The sequence below is a fragment of the Podarcis tiliguerta genome (genome assembly GCF_965153285.1).
Source record: "Podarcis tiliguerta genome assembly, chromosome: 13".
Lineage (NCBI taxonomy): Eukaryota > Metazoa > Chordata > Lepidosauria > Squamata > Lacertidae > Podarcis > Podarcis tiliguerta.
In genome coordinates, this window is record NC_139546.1 from 39,467,182 (window position 1) to 39,487,859 (window position 20,678).

Here is a 20,678-nt window from a genome sequence, read left to right on the forward strand (position 1 = left end):
GGAAAGAAATGTCTTAGACGCCTTTTCTTTCCCGATTAGATGCCTGGTTAGTGAACAGTTTTGTTTCCCAAGGTGCAGGTACTGGGTTTTCCTTTGAGCAGTGGCAAAATGTGTTCCTTGCATGAGGAAGAGCCGCAGCATATTCAATTCATGGGATCCTTCAAAGTCCCCTCTGTTGTGCATTCAGGTGTATTTGTGCTCATCGGGCTACTGCCGTGGTTATAGTTATATATACAAAAGTTATATATACAAAAGTTTTGAAGAGGGCATGCTGCTTCGTTCCCAACCTTTGTACACCCCGTAACTTCCTGCTGAAATCCTGTGTGTGTGTATTTTCTTCACCTTAGCTCCGCACCACAACCCCATACATCTGACGCTAAAAGGGGGCACTTCCAAGTCGGAGTGTGTGTGTCAGATAAGTCAAAATTAAGTCCTGAAACCTCTGCCAGGGCTTATCCACTTTTCCTCTGCTCTTTCCAGGCATGGCGCACACTTTAAAGCACAGCGTCCAAGCACCCTTTCCCTGCCACTCTGGTGCTTTCCCCGCAAAAACAACGCTCTTTAAAATTCAACCAGCACAAACAGCAACCTGCAGATAACCTGAATTGACATTTCCTCTGACTGAATGCTGAAGAGCAGGGGGTTTTTTTGTGGGAAAAGCTCTGGAGCAAAAAAACCACACTTGGACACAGAACTTTGCTTGGACAGAGAGGCAAAGGCAAGTGTGGGTAACAGTGGCGTAGCGTGGGTTGTCAGCACCCGGGGCAAGGCAAGTAATTTGCGCCCTCCTCCCCGCTGCACTGTCCCTCCCCCAGATAGTCCCTCACTCTCTCTCCGCACCGCACCGCACCGCACCGCACGCCTGGCACCCTCCCCTCCACATTGGGCGGCAACCCGGCGGCTCCGATCGGATTCGCACAGCCAGCACTGCAGTGAGAGAGAGTGAGTGAGCCAGGTAGGGGCAGAGAGCTGCGAGTGCGAGTGCCCCCCCAGATGTTGCGCCTGGTGCGGCCGGCCCCCCCTGCACCCCCCACGCTACACCACTGGTGGGTAAGCCCTGTGCTAAGCAATGGGAAGAGAACTGTGGATCATTTGCGACTGGCTAGCTTTCACCATCTATATCTCCGATCTTCTGCAGCTGAGTCATTCTCTATTGCGGTCCATGGGCAATCATTCTTCCCTGGTGAGCGAGTTCATCTTTGTCGGTTTCTCTGGGCTGCCTCAACTGCGAATACTCCTTTTTGCGCTGGTCCTTTCCATGTACACTGTGTCGCTCGCAGGGAATTCCATCATCACCACCGTGATCAAGTTAAACCCGACCCTCCACACTCCCATGTACTACTTCTTGACGAACCTGTCGCTGTTGGAAATATGCTACACCACAGCCATTGTCCCCAAGATGCTGGCTAACCTGTTGTTGGAGAATGGGAGGATCTCTCTCTGGGGCTGCGCTACCCAGATGTACTTTTTCACCCTCTTTGGCATCACGGAATGCTGTCTCCTTGCTGCCATGGCTTACGACCGCTATGTGGCCATTTGCAACCCGCTGCGGTACAGTGTTGTCATGAACCGAGGCGTCTGTGCCCAGCTCTCGGTGGCCTCGTGGTCGGTGGGAGTGATGGTTGGACTGGGTCAAACGAACTATGTCTTTAGCCTGACCTACTGCGGGCCCAACAGGATCAACCACTTCTTCTGTGACATCCCTCCTCTCCTGACGCTAGCATGTGGCGATACTTCAATGAACGTTGTTGCAGTCTATATGGTGGCTGTACTTTTCATCACGGCCCCTTTCCTTCTGATCCTCACGTCCTATGTATACATCATCACCTCAATTTTGAGGATGCCCTCAGCCGAGGGCAGGCGTAAGGCCTTTTCCACTTGCTCGTCCCATCTCATCGTTGTTTCCCTGTTCTACGGTTCAGGCATCGTTACGTACCTTAGGCCCAAATCCAGCTACTCGGCGTCGAGTGACAAGCTGCTGGCCCTCTTCTACACAGTTGTGACCTCCATGTTGAACCCCATAATCTACAGTTTGAGGAACAAGGAGGTCAAAGTGGCCTTGATGAGAACCATGGGTAGGAAATTATGCTGTGTGGAATGTAAAAAGTGATTGTTGCTGGGATGGTACCTCAGGGCACCACCCATGTAATAAACCTTTGAATAAAATTTTCTGACAGAAAACCTGTTTTCATCTAAATTCTTACCACACTTGCTGAGGACATGTGCCTCTAAATAGCCCCAAGCTGCTTCCCTGTGTTCAGGAAACATGAATACTAGAAGGAATTGAGCTCAAATGCTGGGTTAGGCAGGAGCAGGGCAATCCAGATGCTGTGGGATTATGAATCCTATAAATCCTAACCTTCAGCTATACTGGCTGAGGTTGATCTGAGTTGGAAGTCTAACAACATCTGGAGAGCTACAGGTTCCCACCCCTATGCTAGGGGAACTGCCTCCCACAGAGATTCTGGCTCTGTGTTACTGGAGGACAAATTATAGTTGGTTTGGTAGAGATGACCCAACCCTCACACTAACCAGAATATCAAAAGGAGGTAAGTGTAGGTAATGCTCTGGTCATTTAATCTGCACCACAGAATGCCCCTGTTAGGTACTTTGGGGGACAGTGGAGATGGATCATGGTTTTTCAGATAATCGAGGTTCATTGGGAGAAACATGACAAAGTATACAAATTATTAACTATAATTCTTGCCAGGCACAGAGGGGCAGGAGAGGGGTCATGGTGCAATTGCGTATTGCATACCTCCAACATCTTGCTGATCAAAACCAGGACCCTTGTTTTCTGGTTCTGAGCTCTTGCGGGAAGGAGCTGATTCGCACGAGAGCATGAAACCAAAACACAAGCATCCTTTGGTTCGACATGGACTGGGAAAGTGCGGACCTGTTGCCTAGAAAGTGCGAGACAACAGGTAAATGTGGATAAGCCCTAAGAAAAGGAGCTCGAGATGGCTTCTTTCTTTCTTTGGCGATCACTCATAGCTGAGTAAGATTGTCTTCCATAAACACAGTTTTAATAGTGAGTCCGTAAGTGACTGTGGAGGCCAGTTCTGGATCCGCACGTCCTTCCACAGTGGGGACATAGGTTTCTGGATGGGAGTTGATCATGGTGAGGGTTTGCCAAGAGTGCCTTCCTCTTAGCACGTTTCTCCCTTTCGTCCTGAGTTCGAGCATCTTCAAAGTCCATGCACCTTTGGTAAAGGCTTTTCTGTATTTGGAGTGCTCACAATGTTTTCCAATTGTTGGTGTTTATACTATATATATTTTTTAGATTTGCCTTGAGAGAGTCTTTAAACCTCTTTTGTTGACCACCAGCATTACGCTTTCCATTTTTAAGTTCAGAATAGAGTAGTTGCTTTGGAAGACGATCATCAGGCATCCACACAACATGACCAGTCCAATGAAGTTGATGTTGAAGAATCATTGCTTCGACACTGGGGATCTTTGCTTCTTCCAGTACACTGGCATTAGTTTGCCTATCTTCCCAAGTGATATGTAAATTTTTTTGTAGACATTCATTACCCTTAGCAATGACCTTCCATAACTGTTTCCATAACTGCTTCGACATAATCTCCTCACAGTTTTATAACTGCTCTGGGGCTCATTCAGAAGTTGACTGAGCTGCATCTGTAGACACTTGTTTATAAGGCCTCAAAATACATAGACTGGGCTTGGTTTCAGGCTCCCTAGGTGTGGCCTTTTAAGCTTGTGAGGGAAGTAGCTGAACTGTGGGGAGCGTAAGATGCACTCTTTACAGGAGGGATGCTGGCCAAACTACTTTATTTAGAACAAACTCAAACACACATGCAGGGGTGCACCTAGGAGTTGGTCAGGTTAAGGCCAGGGGGAGCACAAAAACCGTGACTCTCCACTCTGGCTCAGAGTGGCTAGGAGCCTGTCTGCATGCTCAGAAAATGGACCGACGGAGGAGGAGGAGGGGAAGCAGCTCAGACCGTGATTACCATGGAGAAAGTCACTGGTGGGGCTTGAAAGGAAATGGAAAGAAACCTTTTTGAGTTTCTGGTTCCCAGTCTATTCCGGCTTCAGAGGTCCCAATACAGGTCCTTGTGAAGGGTGCAAGGGAGCCTAGGTATGCCTCTGCACACAAGACACGATAAAAGTGCACAAAAAAAAATTCTCTTCAGTAACCTGAAGGACTAGTCTCTACAGCTCCTGAACTTTTTTTTTTTTGGGGTGGGGGTGGGGAAACGTGGACCAGAACTGCTTCAGACTTTGGTGAACTTGAATACATAAAACACAGACTGTATTCCCTTAACAGTACAGGGAGCAGCTTCTGGAATGAATAATTTTCACAGGGCTGCAGCTTACTGTGCTGGGAAATCAAGGACACCTTTTTGTCTTATCATTGGTCATTGGAGACATAAAGAGATGTTTGCTGGCACTGAGGCAGAGCTCTGGTGCCTGCGATTCCCTTGTGCTCCTCATGCTGGGACTTAAAGGGAAAGGCTGGGCTGCTGGAGGAACAGACTCTTCCTTGATCTCAAGGCAGATGAGAGGAATTCTTAAGCGAGACCTTTGGAGGAATGAATATGCACCAGTCATTGCAAGTGTGTATTAGCTATTGGCTTAATGGGGCTGTTATGATGAAGGTCAAGGATGAAGGAAGTGGGGAACACTTACCTTTTGCTCCACTCTTTCCAGGCACAGGTCAGTGCTTAAAAGCTGTGGAGGTTTTTTTTTGCCTCAGAGTTTCCCTGTGGAAACCTACTCTTCAGTGCTCAATCAGAGCAAACATCAATTTGGGTTCTCCACAGATTGCTGTCTGCTCCTACTGAGCTTTAGAGAGTCGGCTTTCACAGGCAAAGCTCTGGAGTAAAAAAAAACAAACGATGTTCAGACATGGAACTTTAAATTGGGAACCGTGACTGGAAAGAGTGGAGGAAAGGTGAGTGTAGATAAGCCCTTAGCTAGTACAGAGAGAAGGAGCAAGGCTCCTCAATGGCAAGGTTATATGGTATGGGAGTGGTACATGGAATGTTCTGCAAAGGATGTTCAGGTGAATAGAAAGATGCCTTAGATGAGAATTCTCACAGAAAAATTCAAAAATCCATATTAGAGCAAAGGCTTTATTAGGCCAAACAAAACGTTATGGGATGGAATGCAAATCTTTGAGTTCTCCAGAATGCTTCAGCTGGCTAGGTGGTAAACACTCTTGCAGATCAGGAATTGGTTAAGTAAAAGAAAGCAAAGGATTAAACGGACACTTCTCCTACTGGAGAGTTTCAGAAAGTGGAGTCCCCCAAGGTTCAGTATTGGGACCTGTGCTTTTAATCTTGTTCCTAAGTGATGAGGTGTCAGGTGTGAGAATTGAGGTGGCCAAGTTTGTTAATGATACTAATTGTTCAGTGCCATTAAAACAAAAAGTGATTGCAAAGAGCTCCAAAGGACCTACTCAAACTGAGTGAAATAAAATGGGAAATACAATTAAATGTAAACAAGTGATGCATGTTGGCGGAAAAAATATATAATGAATAAATCTTAACCTCACATATTTACACATGGGGTCACAACTGCCAGTGGCTGACCAGGAAAGAGACCTTGGGGTTGTAAATTGATGGCTCAGTAAAGATGTTGGCCCACAGTCCAAACCCCGTTGAGGTAAATGTGAATATTGGATCGTTTGCCCCAATGTGCATCACTTCACATTCCCTTACATTGAATTGTATTTTCCCATTGAATTTCTCACAATTCTGATTTGGAGAGATCTTCTTGGAGCTCATCTCAATCCCTAATATGTCTGCAGCATTCAACATGTTTCATGTGTCTCTTATGCTTCCAAACTCTTCCAGGAAAGCTCCTTTCTGAATGGTGAAATAGGGAATGGCACCCTAGTGACAGAATTTATCCTAACCGGACTTTCTGATCTCCCAGCTGTCCGCTTCTCCCTCTTTGCTGCCTTTTTGCTCATCTACCTGGTCACCCTAATAGGAAATGGTGCTATCTTGCTTGCCATAGCAGCTGACTCTCATTTGCACAACCCCATGTATTTCTTCCTCAGCAACCTTTCCCTGCTGGACATCTGCTGCCCCACAGCTACAGTGCCCAAGATGCTGGAGAGCCTCTTGTCAGCGAGCAATACCATTTCCTTTGCTGGCTGTGTGCTGCAACTCTATTTCCTGATAGCCTTGGCAGGGACAGAGGTCTTCCTCTTGGCTGTCATGGCCTATGACCGCTATGTGGCCATATGCAACCCTCTGCGATACACGGTCATCATGAGCAAGAAGCTGTGTCTTCAGATGGCTGCTGGTACATGGGTCACAGGGTTCCTCAACTCCCTTCTGCACACGGTAATGACTTTCACTCTACCTTTCTGCAGATCCAGTAGAGTCAATCAATACTACTGTGATATCCCTCCAGTCTTGGCCTTATCATGTGCTTCCACCTATATGGCTGAGATGGTTGTCTTCATTGTTGGTGGGATTTTGGGTGTGGGGGCTTTTCTGGTGACGCTGGTCTCCTACATCCACATCATCTCCACCATCCTTAGGATCCGTTCTTCCGAGGGGAAGCGCAAGGCCTTCTCCACTTGTGCCTCTCATCTTATGGTAGTGGGCCTCTTCTATGGGACAATCCTCTTCACTTACTTAAGGCCTTCCTCCAGCCACCATCCAGATCAGGACAGGATGGTGAGCATGTTGTATGGGGTAATTACACCCATGTTGAACCCCTTGATCTACAGCCTCAGAAACAAGGAGGTGAAAGGGGCCTTGAAGAGGGTAATAGTTCATAAATGCTTAAAGAGCAAATGTGTGGCTTAGTTATTTGCATTTCTCAGTTAAGTTGGAATGGGCGCATAAGTAATTCTGAGCCCAGGAAAAGTAGTACAGTATATCCATTTTTCGAAAGGGGAAAAAAAAGGTAACCCTTTGTTTCAGTTTCCTGAGATTTTTTTTGAATACCAAAAAGAAAAAAATTTGTAAAACTCTCTCTCCCATCAGTCTCTCTAGACACCAGGAATAAGTAACTTTGAATTGGTTGAACATTTTGCTTGATGTAATATGGAGACTTTTATTCTTGGTTCTCCTTGTGGCTCTGGTCATTTCAGTTAAAGGTTTATGTTTCCGCATATCTTGTGAGTCAAAGGATGTGGCGTGCCACACTGGTGTGGTAGTAGAGGATGGCAAGTGTGGCAAGAATATGCAAGGACACTGAGTACAGTAGTGCCCCGCAAGACAAATGCCTCGCAAGACGGAAAACCTGCTAGACGAAAGGGTTTTCCGTTTTGGAGGTGCTTCGCAGGACGAATTTCTCTATGGGCTTGCTTCGCAAGACGAAAATGTCTTGCGATTCCTGGGGTTTTCCCCCCGCTCCCCACCCCCTTTTTCTAAGGCACTAAGCTGCTAATAGCCTTTTAGCAGCTAATCCGCTAATCCCTTAAGCCTTTAATAGCCGCTAATAGCCTCTAAACCGCTAATAGCGCTAATCCGCTAATGGGCTTGGTTCGCAAGACGAAAAAACCGCTAGACGAAGAGACTCACTGAACGGATTCTTTCGTCTTGCGAGGCACCACTGTATTATATTTTGGGAATGGTTCATGTTCTTATGTAGCTGCATTGTTTAATACCTTCTGGATGTCCCGTGAACATATTATGAAGTAGTTGTGTTCTATGTTATAAATCAAGCACTGCTGGGAGCTGTTCCTTTTCCTTTTCCAATGTATTTCTCATCAATAAACAATTCAGTGTGGTGCGAGGTAATTTTTATTCTGAAAATGTGGCCCAGAGAAAAGAAGTTTGAGAAACTGAAACTGATGCAGGGACAAATAGAGGAAGATGCCTTCACCCCGGTTCGGTTCCCCTTTATCTCATACGCAGCCCAGCAAGAGAACAACGAGAATCCTCCCACAGCGTGCGAATCAATCTGGCTAACATGATTCAAAAATACACGCTCACATCCGGCTCACACACAAAAACAACTCTCACTAAAGGCAACCAAAGACAACCAACCACACCCTCAGCCACTATTTTCAAATAAACGTTTTACAAACTTTAAAATATCCAATGTCTTCTCTTTGAAGACAATTTGTAAGACATTACACAGAGCTATATTTAGCCGGTAAAGAAAATAAGGACATTGTGGAATATTTAAAGCAGAATAATGTACCAAAATTTCCTAAAGAGAAAATTAATGATTTAAATCATTAATTTAAACCAATAACAACAATGGAACTGCAACAGGTCATTATCCAAACAAAATTAGGTAAATCACTAGGGTCAGATGGTTTATCAACAAAACATTATAAAAAACTACAAGATGGTGGCTCTCCCCACTGGAAGTTAAATCTTTGAAATTTAAATGCAAAAAGTGAATGGGCAACCTATAAAGAGCTGTTAACGGAAGTAGAACAACACTTAAAAAGGAAAAAAAATTGAGGATATAAGACACTTAGTAACTGATAGGTTACAATATCACCAATTAAATGATATATTTAACATGGATAAAAGGAATGGATTTAATAAGGAAATTTCAAGGTTTGAAAAAGATTTACTGGAAAATAATGTGAAGTTACTTTCAAAAATGTATAAGCTGTTGCTAGAATGGCATACTAAAGATGAAGAAGTTAAATCGGTAATGATACAATGGGCAAAAGATATTGGGCATAATATACAATTTTCATCTTGGGAAAAGTTATGGAGAGAAGATTTAAAATTTACAGCATGTTGTATGTTGAAGGAAGACTATATGAAAATGATGTATTGTTGGTATCTAACACCTACTAAACTAGCAAAAATGTATAGAAGAAGGCACCTTCTACCATACGTGGTGGATGTACAAAATAACAAAAGCATTCTGGGAAATGATATACAATGAGTTGAAAAAAATGTTTAAAATAACTTTTGTGAAAAAAACCAGAAGCTTTTTTTACTAGGAATTTTAGGTGCAGAAATACCAAAGGAACAGAAAAGATTATTCATGTATGCGATGACAGCAACGTGGATACTTTTGGCCCAGAAATGAAAAGAAGTTAAAGTCCTGACCAGAGAAGAATGGTTGATAAAGATGATGGACTATGCCGAAATGGCGAAAATGACTGAAAAAAATAGAAACGAAGAAGACAGACATTTTAACAAGTCTGGGAAACATTTATAAGTTACCTTGGAGAACACTGTAAACAACTAAAAACTTTGGCAGGATTGTAACAACACTTGTAATCTAACAAGAACTATGGTAAAAATGGAATGCAGTTGAAAAAGATTGACAGTGGAACCCGTGGAGGGGGGGAGGGAAGTCCAAGGATTCAGGAAATCCTATATGTTTATGATTATGCTTACTATTTGAATATAAATGTAAGTTGTAAAAATGAATAAAAACATTATAAAAATAAAATAAAATGAAATATCCAATGACTTCCCTTCTTCTCTTTCCATGGTTCATTTTACATATCTTACATCCCTGCAGATTTTACATTAACCATTCAAATCAATTTTCCACTATTATGGTACATCCATCAAGATTTATTCACTCTGCTGAATTTATCTTAACACTGCCAGCATTTTCAGCAGTACACACTTACTTTCCATATACTCAGTAAACACGTTCCAGTCTTCTTTAAATGCATGTTCTTCTTGCTCTCTTATTCTGTATGTAGAGTCCAAACACTTTCCCCCCTTTGCCTCACTGCTTTCCCCAGGTAAATCCATGAAAACCTGAATATGACTTCCCTTCCACCCTTTTCCTGGTTCCTTTGGTTTTCTACTACTCCGTGTAATCCACATCTTTTTAACCATCCAATTTGTTATCTATTAAAAACCCTTATCTATTTCAACTCTGCCAGATGTACTCGAGACATGCTAAGCTATGTATTTGTTTAATCTGGTTCTGTAAGAATTGGTTCTATAAGAAACAGTAAAAAAGGTACAGGTAAAGGAACCCAGGTAAAGGTACAGGTAAAAAAATGAGAGGCACAAATACAAGATGGGTGACACCTGGCTTGAGAGCAGTACATGTGAAAAGGATCTAGGAGTCTTGGTTGACCACAAACTTGACATGAGCCAACAGTGTGACGCGGCAGCTAAAAAATCCAATGCAATTCTGGGCTGCATCAATAGGAGTATAGCATCTAGATCAAGGGAAGTAATAGTGCCACTGTATTCTGCTCTGGTCAGACCTCACCTGGAGTACTGTGTCTAGTTCTGGGCACCACAGTTCAAGAAGCACACTGACAAACTGGAACGTGTCCAGAGGAGGGCAACCAAAATGGTCAAAGGCCTGGAAACGATGCCTTATGAGGAGCGGCTAAGGGAGCTGGGCATGTTTAGCCTGGAGAAGAGGAGGTTAAGGGGTGATATGATAGCCATGTTCAAATATATAAAAGGATGTCACATAGAGGAGGGAGAAAGGTTGTTTTCTGCTGCTCCAGAGAAGCGGACACGGAGCAATGGATCCAAACTCCAAGAAAGAAGATTCCACCTAAACATTAGGAAGAACTTCCTGACAGTAAGAGCTGTTCGACAGTGGAATTTGCTGCCAAGGAGTGTGGTGGAGTCTCCTTCTTTGGAGGTCTTTAAGCAGAGGCTTGACAACCATATGTCAGGAGTGCTCTGATGGTGTTTCCTGCTTGGCAGGGGGTAGGACTCGATGGCCCTTGTGGTCTCTTCCAACTCTATGATTCTATGATTCTATAACCCTGGACGGTTAAGTCCAGTCAAAGGCATCCATGCGGCTGCGGCGCTCATCTCGCTTTCAGGCCGAGGGAGACAGTGTTTGTCCACAGACAGCTTTCCAGGTCATGTGGCCAGCATGACTAAACCCCTTCTGGTGCAATGGAACACCATGACGGAAACCAGAGCACACGGAAATGCTCTTTACCTTCTCACCACAGCTGTACCTATTTATCTACTTGCACTGCATGCTTTCGAACTGCTAGGTTGGCCGGAGCTGACACAGAGCAATGGGAGCACACCCCGTTGCAGGGATTCAAACCACCGCTGACCTTCTGATCGGCAAGCCCAAGAGGCTCAGTGGTTTAGACCACAGCGCCACTCGCGTCCCTATAAGAAACAGTATAGACACTTGTTCGGAGGGACTCAGAAGACATAGACTGGGCTTATTGTAAGACTCCCCGGATGTGGCTCTTTAAGGGAAGAGGGAAGTAGCTGAACTGTGGGGGGACGATTGATCAGGTTGGCCCCCCTGCTAAGGGCAGAATGCCTGGACCAGAACCACTTCAAACTTGGGTAAATTGGAACACATGAAACATAGATTGCATTATCTTAATATTCCAGGGAGCAGCTTCTTGAATGAATGTTATTCACAGGGCTGCAGCTTATTGTGCTGGGAAATCAGGGACACTTTTTTGTCTTATCATTGGTCATTGGAGACATAAAGAAATGTTTACTGGCGCTGAAGCAGAGCTTTGGCGCCTGCTATTCCCTTGTGCTCCTCATGCTGGGACTTAAAGGGAAAGGCTAGAGGAATAGACATACTCTTCCTTGTTCTCAAGGCAGATGAGAGGCATTCTTAAGTGTGAATATGCACCAGTCATTGCAAGTGTGTATTAGCTATTGGTTTAATGGGGGTATTGATATGACTGAGGTCAAGGATGAAGGAAACTGGGAACACATAATGTTTATAAGGATTAATTACACTTATTTTTTGCTCCACTCTTTCCAGATACAGGTCCACACTTGAAAGCTCCATGTCCTCCGTTTTTTGCCTTGAAGTTTTCCTCACGAAAATATGCTCTTTAGCACTCAATCGGAGCAAACATCAATTCAGGTTCTCCACAGATTGCTGTTTGCTCCTACTGAGCTTTAGAGAGTGGCTTTTCACAGGAATTGCTCTGGAACAACAACAACACGGTGCTTGGACATGGAGATTTAGAATGCAGACTGTGGTCAGAAAGAGCGGAGGAAAGGTAAGTGTAGATAAGCCCTTAGCTAGTACAGATACAAGGACCAAGGCTCCTCAATAGAAAGGATCTATGGAATGGGAATGATACATGGAATGTTCTGGAAAGGATGTTCAGGTGAATAGGAAGATGTCTTAGATGAGAGTTCTTACAGAAAAATTCAAAAACCCACATTAGAGTAAAGACTGTATTAGGTCCAACAAAATATTAGGAAATGGTAAGCAAATCTTTGAGTTCTCCAGAAGGCTTCAGGTGGCTAGGTGGCAAACACTCTTGCGGATTAGGAATTGGCTATGTTAGAAAGAAGCAGAGGAATAAAGGGACACTTCTCCAACTGGAGAGATTTAGAAAGAGTCCCCCCCAAGGTTTGGTATTGGGACCTGTGCTTTTAATCTTCTTCCTAAGTGATGAGGTGTCAGGTGGCCAGATTTGTTGATGATACAAAATTGTTCAGGGCCATTAAAACAAAAGGAGAGGCCTTCAACATGCTTTATGTGTCTCTTATGCTTTCAAACTCTTCCAGGAAATCTCCTTTATGAATGGAGAAATTGGGAACGGCACGCTAGTGACACAATTCATCCTAATGGGAATTTCTAATCTCCCTGCGGTTCGCTTCTCCCTGTTTGCTGCCATTTTGCTCATCTACCTGATCACACTGGTAGGAAACGGCACAATTCTTCTTGCCATAGGAATTAGCTCTCACTTGCACACCCCCATGTATTTCTTCCTCAGCCACCTTTCCTTGCTGGACATCTGCTTCCCGACAGCTACAGTGCCCAAGATGCTGGAGAACTTCTTGTTAGAGATCAATACCATTTCTTTTGCTGGCTGTGTGCTACAACTCTACTTCCTGGTGGCACTGGTAGGGACAGAGGTCTACCTCTTGTCTGCCATGGCCTATGACCGCTATGTGGCCATATGCAACCCTCTACGATACACAGTTATCATGAGTAAGAAGCTTTGTCTTCAGCTGGCAGCGGTTACCTGGGTCGCAGGGTTCCTCAACTCCCTTCTGCATACAGTAATGACTTTCACTCTACCTTTCTGCAGATCCAATAAAGTCAATCAATACTACTGTGACATCGCACCAGTGCAGGCATTATCGTGTGCTTCTACTTACGTAGCTGAAATGTTGGTCCTTATTGTTGGTGGGTTTTTGGGTGTGGGGGCTTTCTTTGTGACGCTGGTCTCTTACATCTACATCATCTCCACCATCCTTAGGATCCGTTCTGCTGAGGGGAAACGCAAGGCCTTCTCCACTTGCGCCTCCCATGTAATTGTCGTGCTCCTCTTCTATGGCACCATGATTTTCACTTACATTAGGCCTCTCAACAGCCGCCATCCAGACCGGGACAGGATGGTGAGCATGCTGTCTGGGGTGATTACCTCCATGTTGAATCCCTTGATCTACAGCCTTAGGAATAAGGAAGTAAAGGTGACCTTGAAGAGGGTGATAGTTCATATGTGCTTAAAGAGGGAATGTGTGCCTTAGTTATCTGTATTTCTCTGTTAGATGAAAATGGACACATAAGTAATTCTGAGCCAATCAAAAGTAGTATACCCATTTCTTTGAAAGGGAAAACAAAGGTAACATTTTGTCTCAGTTTGGTGGGATTTTACTGAATACATAAAATAAGAATACATAAAAAAGAAAATGTAAAACTGTCTCCAGACATTTGGGATAAGTAACTTCGAATTGGGTGAACATTTTGCTTGGTTTACTATAAAGACTTTTATTCTTGGTTCTCATTGTGCCTCTGGTCGCTTCAGTTATAGGTTTATTTTTTCGCATATCTTGCAAGTCAAAGGATGTTGGCTGCCACAATGGTATAGTAGGAGAGGATGGCAAGTGTGGCAAGAATATCCAAGGATGGTCAATATTATATTTTCTGGATAGTTCATGGTCTTATGTAGCTGCATTGTTTAATACTTTCTGGATGTCCCACGAACATATTATGAAGTAGTTGTGTTCTATGTTATAAATCAAGCACTGCTAGTTGTTCCTTTTCCCTTTCCAGTGTATTTCTTATCTTTTTTTTAAAAAAGATTTTTTATTGATACAACAAGAAAAACAAACAAACCACAAATACCAAATTACATACAGGAATAACTATAAACACATAATTTTCTTAGCAAACAATATAACATATATTGGTCTTAACACTGAAGACCCGACCTCCTGTCTATTCCATATTTTGATTTCATAATACTTATTGCCAATAAACACTTTTATCATAATTAAACTTCTTCTTAATATATCTAATTTCGTATATCTACCTTGCAACTATTACTGAAGTTCCTCGAATGCTTCCAGTGTATTTCTTATCAATAAACAATTCAGTGTGGTGTGAGGTAATTTTTATTCTGAAAGTGTGGCCCAGAGAAAAAAAGTATGAGAACCAGTTTGCTAGAGTTTACATGGCAGAGAAGACCCACCAGGAGGTCATAGAGCCAGGATGAAGAAGGCCTGATGGAAAACGATACTGCCAAGATGGTGTATTGTTCAAGTGAGGGCTCCCGTGTGGACTGGAATCCTGATTTTAAGACTGGAGAAATGAGAATCAAAGATAAACTGACACTGACTGATTCACCGATCCCTACATCAGGGAAAAGGGGTTGCAGCATGGCCCACTCCCTGTTTTGACACTTCTTTATTTGCAGGAATGTGCTTGTTTGTTTGTAGTGCTGTACTGAGTATAAGAGATTTGTAGATTGGATTAATAGCAAGGGTTAAGGCAAGAAACCTTGTGAAACTTTGAGAACCTATTATATCAGCTCTGTGTGTGTTCCAATTGAAAATGTAGACAGGCTACATTGCCGGGGATTATATAGGATCAAGGGGCTGCATGCGACCCCGCAAAAAACGTCCCCCATTCGAAGTGGGAAGCGGTCATTCTGTGATTTACTATTTTCGATGGCAAGTGGGAGAAAAGATTGCTACATATATGATTCCTGCCATGTCAGATGGGAGACTGAACATCTCTCTTCTCCCTCTCTTCCCCTCCATATGGGGGAGATTGTTTTCTGTATAGGAGCTTTCCTTTCAAGTGTTGAAATTTGATGTGGTAGAGTCCACACACAGAGTAACCACTTCTGTGAGCAGAAAGTACTAGGGATGATGCAGAGAGTGTTCTCGCTTGGCCCCATGTGTGCTGTTTGGATGTTCTAGGGACATTAAAGCCATGGACTTTGGACGAAACCATAATTATTTTTATACATCTTCTGAGGACCTTTATGGAGGGAGCTCTGTGGTAGCAGATGAGATGGAGACTGCACCATTATTGTGAACAATGACCTGTGGGGCTCATGAGGCAGGTGAAAACATTTGCATGGTCCCATTTTGGGACGAGAGAAATGTGTATGTCCATCAATATTTTAACATCAATACCTACAAGGATCACGATCTCCCTGTGGTTTAATAACCTCTATGGGCTTTGTCTTGGAGGTCACCAAGTACCGTCAATTATAGACATTTTAATGGTAAGCCTTCCAAAATGTAGGCCCAGCTCCACATGTGATTCCTCAATCTTGTTCTTAGTGCTTGGACTCAGTGATGACTTACGTTGGGATACAATAAAGTTGTTTCCGAGCATATGCAATGTGTCTCCTCCCATTGCTTGGTTAATCCTGCCACCCCCACATAACTGAATAAGCCATTGACTTCAGGTGTTACCATAATTGCTTTTGGTATTCTTATTTATACAGCACCACCCATGTTGGGTATTCATCTGAGGTGTCCCCCTGATATCAGAGGAATTGCAGGTGATTCCGTCATCTTCATTACACTTAACAATGCTCTGTGGGACTCATTTGGGAGGGGAAAAACACTTGAATGGCCATATTTGGAAGGAGAGGAACATAGCTTCATTATTATATCAATATCTGCAGGGAGCATGATGTCCCTCTAGTTTTGTACCTTTTCTAGGAGTTTTCATTGTGAAAGTCACTGAGTACCATCAATTACAGACATTTTATGAAAAGTCTCCTAGCTTTTTAGGTGTGTGTCTTCAAGCCTGTTCGTAATGCCCTTTCATGAAGTTTGGTGGGATATTAGAAAGATCATTGCTCTTGGCAATGGTCTTCTGCCAATGTTTAATTACTGCTGACACCCCCATATAACTAAGGGGTCCCACGCAACAGGTCCAGAAATCAAGCCATTTCCACAGGCCTTGATTATTTTCAGTTATATGGAAATAATTCACCAAGCATTCTCCTGTAAGAAAATAAAGGCAAATTAAACATATACATAGTACATGCAATCTTGCAGCTATAAAGATAACTGGGCTTATGAGGACATCAGGAAAGAAAGAAAGAAAGAAAGAAAGAAAGTTTGTATTTGATATCCCACTTTATCACTACCCTAAGGAGTCTCAAAGCGGCTAACAATCTCCTTTCCCTTCCTCCCCCACAACAAACACTCTGTGAGGTGAGTGAGGCTGAGAGACTTCAGAGAAGTGTGACTAGCCCAAGGTCACCCAGCAGCTGCATGTGGAGGAGCGGAGACGCGAACCCGGTTCACCAGATTATGAGTCCACCACTTTTAACTACTACACCACGCTGAAATGTGGTAGCCAGGTCACTACCATAAGTTCCTACTAGCTTGAAGGAAGGCAGGAAGGAAGCCAGCCACTATAATTAGGCTAGCTTTCTATAAAGAGGGCAAGGAAACAAAAGCCCCCAAATCAGACATGCAAGGGAGGTTCAAATACATTGTTGTGCCGAACAGACAATGGTCTAAAGTACATGTTGCACTTCTGCCATTTTTATCTCAAAAAAAAAAAAGTAAAGGCATAGGAAGGCCCTGCAATCCAGCACTGCACTCACAATCTGGATTGGCCCTCTGCTACTTTTTTCTGCCTAAAATGACTATTTGATCCTGAACATGCTGGTATGTGAGAATGCTATCTTCTTCTTCTTCTTCTTCTTCTTCTTCTTCTTCTTCTTCTTCTTCTTCTTCTTCTTCTGTTTATAGCAATTGTATATACACACAGAAAGATTTAAAACGGATCACTAGCCATTATGGAAAATGTTTTTCTTAATTGTCTGCATAAGCCAGAGAGCAAAGAGAAGTTTCCAGGAAACATCATTTAAAGGTTAATATGGAAGACACCTGCTAACACCTTTCTCTTTCAAAGGACAAGAGGTGGTGTGGGTCATGTTTTTTTCCCCTTTTAAGGTGATTGATGCAACATGCAGTTTAGCCCATAGGGTCTATAGGCAGGCATCGTCACCTTGTAGTCCCTTTCTCCAATGCTGCTCAGATACTGGGGCCAATGCATTCAGGATAGGTTGAGGCATGCTTTCTGCTACTTTTCTCTTTGTGTCTGATACTTGCTCTTGGGAGAAATAAGCCAAACCCTGGGGAGTTACCATCTAGAATGCAGATTATTAATGGTGCTGGGAAATCATGCATTGACATTGGCCATGGGAGATATTTGCTGGCATTGCTAAATTAGCTCTGTGGCCTGGTATTCCCAAATGCTCCTTATGTTGAGATTTAAAGGAGAATGTTGGGTTGCCAGAGGAACAGACAATCCTTCCTTGATCTCAAGGCATAGGGGAGGAATTCTTCACTGTGACTGTTTGGAAGAATGGATGCACACCAGTCATTGCTGGTGAGTATGTAGATATCTGCTTAATGGGGCCATAGCTAATACTAGGACCAAGGATTAAGGAATATGGGAAAAACTAAGTTCCGTGCTATTTTCTTAGAAAAAGAGGCACCAGAACTCACCATGAACATTCCCTCGTTCTCTTAGAATGGCAATGACACCCACCTGAGAGCTGCCGGAACTGAGTTCCTGTGAGTTCCCCCTGAAAAAAAGCCCAGGTTAAGTTTATAAGTTAGTATGGTGGGAAGAAATGAGGCTCATAAATAGAAGTAAGTATACCTGAAATGGGAGTGGTACATGGGATGTTCTGCAAGGGATGCTCAGATGAATAGAAATATGACTTCAATTAGCGTTCTTGCAGAAATATTCAAAAATCCGTAATTAGCGAACTGTTTTATTAGGCCAACCCAAATGCCATGAAATGGCGTGCCAGTTTTTGAGTTCTTCAGAACTCTTTATCCGGCTAGGAGGTAACAAAGCGAAGTCAATGAAGAGGGAAGAAGGAAAAAGCAGGGTGAAACTGGAGCCCCAGTGTCTGCATCAGGTCACAGTCTCATGATGGGAGGAGAAGGCAGCAGACATTCAAAGGAGCCTCTGTTAAGTGTGTTGCAGGTTGCACCAAAAGCCCCTGGGCTGGGTAGGCTGAATTCAAAGTTACTCTATGACACAGCATCTCTGGAAAAATAATTGCCAAGGAAGAAGATGACTGAGGGTGGAGCGAACTCAACTTCCAAGTTGTTGTTGTTGTTTTAAAAAATTGGAAGAGACTAGAAGAAATGTATATGTAACACTGTGAAAGAAACAGCTGAAGCTTGTAATCCAGTACTAGAACCCAGAAACACCCAAAGAAATTGATTGGCTGTAATCAGTTCAGGAGAATAGAAAGTACTTCAAACAATAATGTGTATTTAATTAATGGAATTTTCCACCTGAAGTTGCAGTAAGAGCTGCTGGTTTAGATGGTTTTTGAGGGAAGAATAGGCAAATTCATGAAGGATCAATCTATCAGTGGCTGCTAGCTATAACAGCTAAGTGGAAGGTTAGGTTAAAGCCAGGTTAAAGAGGCTTGCTGGTTCAACAGGGACTGTGTGTAAATAAAGTGGGATCGCTGTTCTCTTCATTCCCCGTTTGTGGGTTTTCCAGAAACATCTAGCTGGATATGAATAGGAAGATGGATGAAATGACCCCTTCATGAGATCCAGCAGGGTTCTACTTTTTCTTTTTAGCTCTATATAGCTGTTACAAGTAATGTACAAGATGGTACAATTAACATTTCAAAATGGAAATATCTCAGAGGAATTTTTTCGTTTTAGTAAACCTTATAGTAAATCTTTAATGAACCCACCATGGAAGGATGGAAGAGTGGGTGTGTGTGAGAGAGATAAACAATGGAGGGAGGGATGACAGAAAGGTCATTTTAAAAACAACGCTAACTTGTTGAAGTGTATGGGATAGTTCAAGTTATAAATGGGCATAAAAAAGGGGAGAGTTAGGAAAAAGAAACCAGTGTATTAGGGAAGATTTATTTCCAAAAATTTCTATACTGCTGACATTGAGCGGGGTGGGGAATATCACAGCAGTGAACAGCATCAAACCAACACTAAATTCACCTTCATAAACAAACACACCACACGTCAGCATACCAAATGAATGAGCGTATTGAACATAGAAAAAAGCATTATACTGAGTTTGCCCACCTGCCCACCTGAAGGTGCTTGGGATTGGACTTGGACAAAGCATGTGTTCTGCCAGTAAGCTACATTCCCCCTGTTAGAGTCTCCCCAAAGAAGACTCGCATGTTACATACAAGCTGGGAAAAGCCCTGTTAGAATCCTGCCTGAGCCAGGTCCTGGGGAGACCTCTACTGAGGAAGAGGCATGAAGCTCTGCAAAGAACCTAGTAAAACTGAGGGTCTGGAAGAACCTGGTGTAGTCCCACAGAGGCCTGAAGTGCCAGGCTATGACAGAATCTTCAGATTCTGTGACTGTGATCTTCAGACGAAGGGTGGTATAATTTTTTTCTACTACTACTACTAATTCATGTCTCACCTAGGTCCTCTGATTATGTCCCCGACCACATCCTGAGCCCTCCCTTGATCCCTGAGTCACTATCCTTTCCATTTCTACATGTTGGGAATCCCAGAGTCACCACTGGGGTGCTTAATTGGTTTCTAGAAGGTGCCGTCACCAGGGGTTTCCTTGGGAGGAAGTGTCTACTCAGAAGGGATGGGGGAAATATCCAGCTGTCAACTGTGACTGAGCAAATGACCAGGAAGGGGAAGAGCTCTAGTATCAGAACCTAAGAATTACCCTGCTGAGATCCTGCTAATTGAGCATTGTGTTTGAAACACTGTTCTCCAATTTCAGAAGTCATGCTTGAAGGTGACAGCAAGACTCAGTAGCTGGTAAGAGAGGCACTAAGCTTCTGAAAAAGGATGTTCCATTCTTACATAGTCAATTACCCTTAAAACTATTGGTCAAATACCTTTACAAGCAAAGAAGGCCTTCAATTATCTATGAGTGCAGACTTCAACATTCTTAATATAGCTCTGATACTTTCCACATCTTGTTTGTTTGTTATACCCCCTTGAAGTTAAATAAAACTTTAACTTACATCTAAATATATCATTTAAAATTTTATATGTTAGGCTATCATAGACAGTTCTTTGTTGTTGTTGTTTAGTCATGTCTGACTCTTCGTGACCCCGTGGACCAGAGCACGGCAGGCACTCCTGCCTTTAGGTTATATTAATTAAAATAATAGCACAGTGCAGGGATAGACAACTTGCTGCCGCCCCCTCCAGATGTTTTGAATTCCAACTCCCATCATCCTCTACCACTGGCCAGGCTGAATGAGACTGATGGGACTTGTAGTCCAAAACCATGTGGAGGGCACCACATTGGTTACCCTGATATATTAGGGTTTGTGGTTTTTTTGCTGTATGTATTTAGAAGTTGCTAATAGGTTCAATAGAACTTCCATGGATTGAATTTTAAGATATCCCAGAAGGAGCATCTTAGGGATGGGATGGATACAATATCCCATAATTTTGGTGAAAATACTGTGTGTTGTACCCCAGAAGGTCTGAATGACAGGACACTCACAATCTATGTACATAATATATGCCTAGGTTATGATATCCAATGCTACTACATATCCCCCCCTTACAGTTAAATGCAATC

General features: G+C 43.2%; 3 protein-coding genes across 3 annotated transcripts in view; all 3 read left to right on the forward strand.

Moving 5' to 3' along the window:
* LOC310662829 (pyrin domain-containing protein 1-like) overlaps window positions 1-20,678 on the forward strand; it is a 742,864-nt gene that overhangs the window by 620,660 nt on the left and 101,526 nt on the right. The window lies entirely within an intron of this gene.
* OR5AU1 (olfactory receptor family 5 subfamily AU member 1) lies at window positions 1,053-7,180 on the forward strand. The gene is made up of 2 exons (XM_083408993.1): window positions 1,053-2,106; window positions 5,765-7,180. Exons 1-2 carry the CDS (start codon window positions 1,070-1,072, stop codon window positions 6,789-6,791), a joined length of 2,064 nt encoding a protein of 687 aa, XP_083265119.1. The 5' UTR covers window positions 1,053-1,069; the 3' UTR covers window positions 6,792-7,180.
* LOC310662220 (olfactory receptor 5V1-like) lies at window positions 11,858-13,376 on the forward strand (the record flags this gene model as incomplete). The annotated part of the gene is made up of 2 exons (XM_083408994.1): window positions 11,858-11,890; window positions 12,408-13,376. 2 exons carry the CDS (start codon window positions 11,858-11,860, stop codon window positions 13,374-13,376), a joined length of 1,002 nt encoding a protein of 333 aa, XP_083265120.1.